The sequence below is a fragment of the Bemisia tabaci genome, chromosome 3 (genome assembly GCF_918797505.1).
Source record: "Bemisia tabaci chromosome 3, PGI_BMITA_v3".
Lineage (NCBI taxonomy): Eukaryota > Metazoa > Arthropoda > Insecta > Hemiptera > Aleyrodidae > Bemisia > Bemisia tabaci.
In genome coordinates, this window is record NC_092795.1 from 26,724,032 (window position 1) to 26,730,913 (window position 6,882).

Below are 6,882 nucleotides of genomic sequence, written 5' to 3' on the forward strand. Positions count from 1 at the left end.
CTTAGCACAAGACAGATCCCGAGTTCGAAAAAATATTTTTCGGTACTCGATGTCTCCTGCGCAGCAAACTTGAAACCACTGGAAGTCGGTTTGATTTGAAGCTTTGTGCGTCTTTTCTTGGTCGCGAATTGTTAGAAGAACTTTCATTCTTATTGCCCTGAATGCCCTGGTGTCTATTACTCAATAATTATGAAATCTTGTGGACCAACGTCCCTGCGTTCGTAGACGGTCACAAATTACAATGAAGGTATCATTTTGAGGCATATATGTGCTTACGGACCACTGAGCAGGGCGAAACACAACACTGCGGGAGAAGTTTCATCTTATTATTCTTATTTTTTCCTCTTTGAAGTGCAGATTTTTTGTTTGTTCGGGCTACGTGCGCAGTTCCAGTATTAATTCCGTCCGCATAACCGAGAATATTTTTTAATCAACGTTTTTCGCACAACATTCTGAATATTATGAAAATTTCCAAAGCAAGTACCTCGGCGATGCAGTAGTGACGGATCCAGAGAGAGAGTCGGAGGGGGAGGGGCAGAAGAACGGGGGTCCGATGGCCTCCCCCGGAAAACCTTGGAAAAATAGGCTCTCCCAGAGTGAATTTTAAGCAGTTTTAGTTCACAATTTATGCATGATTTGAAAGTTGAAAATTGACGAATAATATCTCTTTCAGCGTAATTTCATTAAGGTGTATGGACTAGGTATTTATTCCTGCGGTGTTCAGTAACCTTTGGTTTGGTAAACTCCGATTATTTACTTCTGCCTTGAAACCGTTTCAGTAAATTTTTAGGGGCACTTTTTTTTCACTCCCTTTTTTCATTTTTCGCCCGAGCGGGGGCCATGACACCATCCCCTCCCTCCTCCCTGGATCCGCCACTGCGGTAACGAGTGAGAAAATATTGTTCATGTTTTTATCAGGATGGAACAAATCCATCATCTCGTAAGAGCCGAACTACAATCACCCTCCATTCGATTGGTAGTGAAGAGTAAACAATTGGATCGACTTAAAAAGAATTCGCTTGTTTTGATATTCAGAATGGATACGTCTGCCAAGGAAAATGTGCAGAAACTTCCCGATTACACGATCATGATCACATGTCCGCTCGCGTGAAGAAATAAGAAGGCAGTGATAATTGGGGAGGCCGGCACACTTAAGCGTTAACATAGCGTTTCCCTTCAAAAATCGCAATAGCATTCGCGTGTTTAAAGGTTACAAGTCACCGAATAAGCCGATCACGACACCTGAACTTGAAATTTTGATGGCTAGCTTTGATAGCGTGACACAGGCTATAGCCTTTCCGGGACTTCAAAAAACCGCCAAAATAAATAATTTTAAAAAAAGAGAGACAAAAAAGAAAAGAAAATAATAAAAAAAAAGGTCGATCATCTTATAATCGAGTCTCCCGCATTTGACGACTGTTCGTTCCGGGTTCAGATCGAAATTTCGAGATACGTCTTTTTCGACTTTCACCATCGATCTGCAGGATTCTCGAGGTATTCCGAAAGTTGCGCTATTAGAATTGGGACCCTGGCAACGGCGGAACAGAGGTCGGAGGCCGGAATAGCTTTTACAACGAAATTGAGGCTGGCGCTGGCGGTCAAGCCGCACCGTCTCGCGCGGCTGTGGAGGCCCCCTGGCCCCTTCTACTGCCGTCAAGCCTTCGTTCAGGGGTCCAGGGAGAGTTCATGGGCTACTCGAGCCCGAGCGTTCTCGCAAAGTTCACGATACACCAAAGGGAAGGGATTGAAATTCGAAGTCAAGCCGAGATAGGGGTTTTAAACGTTCAGTATGATCGCCAAGGCGCCCCAAAAGCATAGCCGAAAGGTTGGGGGGATCCAGGAGTTTGGACTCCTTTGACCTATAACCATAACTACACGGGGTGACAGGTTTTCTGAGATTTCAAACTTACCTGACTTTTCCACGATTTTCAATGTTTACTCCTTTTTTGGGAGGGGGGGAGGGGCACAAATTCTGATAAAAATACTTTTCAAAAAAAAAAAATTCAACGCAAAGTCATTTGAAATCCCAAAAATAAAAAATTCAAAACTTTTCAGGGTTACCTATGCGTAAAGTTTTGATAAAGAATGTGAGTGTGGTAGAAAATAATTAAATGTTTCTGCCAGCAGCCTGGTGGTTAAAATTTATCTTAGCAAGACAAGACATCAAAAATTGATGTATTAAATGGCGCAAATAGGGCTACGTCTCATTTTATCTTGCCGATAAAGCAGTATAAAGTTTCAAAGATTAGATTGCTGATGAGAGAGCTTCCAGGTTCTGCAGCAAAACTCCCTTTATTTTTCCCTGCCTTTTAAGGTTTGGGTAAAACTCTCTGGTTTTCGATGATTTTTCAAGAACCTATGGCCCTGACAGATGTATTTTATTCTGTAATGCAGGCAATTTTGATCTATGCATGTTTCCTCTGAGGTGATTCTTGGCATCCAACTCTCCTCCATCTAATTCTGGGTTAGCTCACACGACCTCTTCAGGGGTTGAGTGCATTTTCATTAGAGTTAAGGAACAGCAATGTTTCAACATGCTCAAAAAGCTGGATGGTTAAGTGTCCTTGATCAAAAAGGTGATTTGAGAAACATCAGAAAAAAAGCGGAACTATCGTAAAATGGTGATATTGGATTTAGGTAATCCTTGAACACTGATAGAGATGGATTTTGTCTTAAAAGAGTTTGTCATGGGAGATGATACAGAGTTTAAAAAAAAAGACTTTTGAAGGTTATTCATGCTTTTAAGATGCACAAATATTATCCAAACAATCCCTCTGGGTAGTAAATGACCATGGAACATTAAAGTTCACGCCAAATAAGCTTGCACACTTTTAGAGTGCGGCAGAAGATTTGCTATTTCTTATTCTTCCATTTACTTTCAATGCTCATTTGAAGAAAGCTTATTTTCTGTAGCACTCTCTAAGTGCGTCAATTTATTTGGCATGGACTAAAATTAATGTTTTATTCTAGACAAGAACTGAAGGAATAAATTACTCACATGATGTGCTCAATCCAAACTCAGATATCTTTCAGATGGTTCACAACAGCCACTACTTTGACAAGAAATTCAAAATCAGAATCATGACCAGGAGTGCTGCCTTCCCTTCTCACTGAAAACAAAAATAAAATTTTTGAAATCCCTCAAAGATTTAAATCGGTGCAATGTACTTATCAGTACTAGAATTAGATAAGAACATCATTAATACAATTTCAACAAAGAAAGTGAGGTTTTAAAACCACACTCCTTACTCTAAAAATACAAAACTGCCTATCTCAGTACAATATTCACAAGAATGGAGAGGCCGTAACTAGTCAGTTTTTTGACGTCCATGTAGTAGATATTTACTGAAAACAACGATCATCTCCGGGTCATTGGTGCATTGATAAGTGAGGCAGTCGCTGCGTGGACCAATCAAAGTGGCCCTCGATCGGCCGAAGTTGCGTGAGCGGCGCATTTGAATCTGAGAGGAGTGACGATTTTTGGTATTGCGCTTTCATTAACTCAATTATTAGACGATGTCACATATGGGTTATTTACTAATCTGAAGTGAAATTTCATCCTCTTTCAAAAAGTATCATGCGAAAAGAAAGTATCATTTCAAAAGAAACGTGCGTCAGGCGTTCTCCCATAAGAACACATGTTAATCCGCGGCAGAGTTTCATCTACAAGCTTGACGTCACTAGAATGCTGTTACGGCCTCTCCTTTCTTGGAGGCAACGCTGTTACCTCTCCTATGATTTTAGGGTGAATACCTAATTATTGAAGTTTACAGGCCAAATTTTTTGAGTTTTCTAGAAAGTGTTAAGAAGTCACAAAAAATTTGTGTATCAACGATCATTCATCATCCTTCAAAAAAGTAAGACGAGACTTAAAATCTACAATGCCACAAGCTGAGATAGAACACATGTCAGATAAGCTAGTAGTGGCGTTCTTTCTGTTTGCAACAACTTCATTGCTAACGTCCAAAGCGATTGAGGATTGACTCTCGGCAACGCCACAGCCCTGAGCAGATACATTTGTCTGCAGGACATGACAGTCAAAACTAAACTAATACTGACCAATCTGATGCAATTTTTACATCGTTTTGAAGTCTCACTATTAATATCCTGCAAGCTGCAACTTTTCCTGTAGCTGTTTTGCTTCCTGAAAAATTTCAATACCCACACATACATTCCTCATGAAATCACGAACAACTCAGTTTTCATGCGTATGTACACCCAATCTAAGTAAGTGACTAACAATCTGAAGTCTCTTGTTGAAGGCTTACTTAGTTAATTCATCCGTGCACTAGGAAGATCATTCTCAAATTCTACAAAAATATTCCAATATTTCTAACCTAAAAATTCACGACTGCTGCGGACGGATGGTTTGAAGGAACATGTTAGGAGACAGAGGAGAGGAGAACTTAAGTTTAGGCGCTAAAGAGACAAGCAAAATGCATCATTTACCGTCACCAATGTCAAGCCCACACGGCTACTTGCTCCGGTACCTGACAGCTTAGGGCTCATGGTCATGCTCTATCTCGAAACTAGCTCCAGGTTGATTATTAATACGTAGCCCACAACAAGGTTTATCAGAGGTTTTGGATGAGAAGAGAGCTTTAGGATTCAACACAAATCATTCTGAGAAGCATCTTCTCTTAGTGTTCAGCATTGTCTCAAATATCAACAACTTGAACTGAGCGCCAAATAACAATGTAAACAGTGGGTAATGAACTGGAAAGAAAGGGCAGGAGAGAGGCAAGAGATTGATAAGAGTTCAGTAAGCACAGAAAGAAAAGATACTAAAGAATTCAAACAATGGTTATCAGCTGAACGAACCTAACTTGAAATTCTATCCGTTCCTCTAAAACAGATCAACAAGTGGTTGAGTGCAAACGATCATTGACTTCACTGGTAATCACATTCCACTGAATTTCCAACAAAATCTAACTCTTTAAAACTAATAAAACTCAATAGATTAACAGCAGATGACAAATAACGAGCTTAAAGGACACTTCAATCTAATTTTACGAGGCTAAGAAGGTGTAAACACCGCCTACTCAATATAAACACACACACGTACACAGGTAATTACTCCATAAAAGCTCCTAGCTCAACAAAGTATTGTGGAGAGGGTTAGTAAGTACTTGATAGCAGCTGGAAAAAGCTTCTGAATGAACTGGAAAGCCAATAGTGAGAATGAAATGCGTGATTACTTACATTTTAAACTAAAACTAAGTAGTAATAAAATAGAACTGGAGGCTCACGTAGCAGCCTCGGGAGTTGCGCTGAGTATGGACTATGGACGAAAGTATGTATTCAAAAAATGGGCATCGCCAGTCAACCCGTCTGCGAGTTAGTGACCTTGGACAAGTTGAGGAAGTTCATAAACGGCGCGTTTTGAGTGGATGGATCAAGACGCAAGGCTGAGCGAATGAAAACATGGACATGATGTACTCATTACACTCGTTACCTCATCAAGCGGAGTTTATTGCACTTGAAAAACTCAAATTCCATAATTTGTGCGCATTGTTTGTGAGTCCATCATCCGTCTCCGTTTCACTCAGCAGCGCGAAGATGTTCAAAAACGTGACTCAGTTTTGTCACTTTGTCCGACTCCTTCAATTGCCTCAATTGCTTACGGAGCAAAAATTGAACATGATTTTAATGACAGATTTTGAGTGCTTAATTCAATAGGAGAAATTGAGCACCGTCGAAGTTTGATAAAAGCACGATAAAACAAATTGATGCCTGGCGCGGCGATTACCAGTTGACTCAAGTGCGCAAAGTTTCTCCTTCAAATTCTTCGAACGCAACACATCATACGCGCCGGGAGCTGATTCATTCTGCTAATCGGAATCTCTGAATTGGAATTTTTCCTGGTTGCGTAACTGATTCGAGAAAAGCGCGAAGGCGTCAGAGAAACTCAGGAGCTCTCAAATTTGGTATGGTCGTGAAGTTGAACTCTACGATCACGTATAATTATTTCGTACTTATGCAAGCGTAGGCGTAGGTACCTATGAAAACGGTTAGTCTACCCAAGCAGAGTTTGAGGGGAGGGGAGCCCCGGTGACGATTGACATGCGTCAAAATATAGGTGGTGATGGTGAATAAAAATAGAACGTGGAGAAGGAGAAAGAAGGGAATTTTCTGAATGAAAAAAAGGCCCTTTCGATTGTCAATCCACCTACTCGCTCAGCGAGCAGTTCAGAAATTCCGAAAAAGGCAATCTCAACGAGGAATATGTACTCACGTGAAATTCGTGTCTCACGAGGAAGAATTTGTTCGTTTGTCAATGAGTCTGGACGACCGAATAAATTACTAGGCCCGTAATTTGCGAAATCTGCGGAGAACACTAAAGAGCGGACCCTCGTCGAGATTTTCCGATTTGACCCCTTTACTCGATTCGGGTCGAGATGCAAAATTTCATGAAATTTTATTTTTCACAATGAAAATTCCTCAATATTGTCATGATCAGTTTAGTAAAATTTTTAAAACTTCCTCGATGGACCCGGTATGCCATGAAACGCATAGAAACAGTAAAATCTTAATGTTTTTGAAAAATATAATGAGTCCAATTTCTAAGCGAAGTTTCTTGTCGAGCGCTCAAATATTGTTGCGGGTTGCATACCTAATGCATACGCAACCCCAAAGAAATCGTCGAAATTTCATGGTCAATTTGAGCGAATATAACGTAAATGGTTATTTTAGTAAATTTTTGATCGCGCCTATGCTTCAATAATCGTAATATTTGGTGTGCATTTTTAAAGCGTGTCTTAAATCGATATAATTCCTGAAAATTTGAAGATAATTGAAATCAAGCGGAGTAAAAATACTCTAGTTCATGAGAATGTGAAATACCATTATATTTGACTTTAAAAAAAAAAGGATTCGTTTAGC

At 40.1% G+C, this 6,882-nt stretch overlaps 1 protein-coding gene across 5 annotated transcripts in view; it reads right to left on the reverse strand.

The window, feature by feature from the left end:
* btsz (bitesize) overlaps positions 1–5,363 on the reverse strand; it is a 117,857-nt gene extending 112,494 nt beyond the window's left edge. For 3 of the 5 annotated variants that reach the window (XR_002008759.2, XM_019042423.2, XM_019042421.2), the window contains exons 1-2: positions 5,203–5,363; positions 2,999–3,110 (exon numbers count right to left, since the gene is read on the reverse strand). Coding sequence is in view for 4 of the 5 variants with exons in the window: in XM_019042423.2 (XP_018897968.2) it covers positions 2,999–3,000 (2 nt within the window). In the remaining variant the exon portion in view is untranslated. Of the gene's footprint in view, positions 1–2,998; positions 3,111–4,449; positions 4,767–4,821; positions 5,139–5,202 lie in introns of those variants that run through there. The other 2 variants (XM_019042422.2, XM_072298092.1) reach the window with 2 other exon arrangements.
* Positions 5,364–6,882: the final 1,519 nt, after the last annotated feature.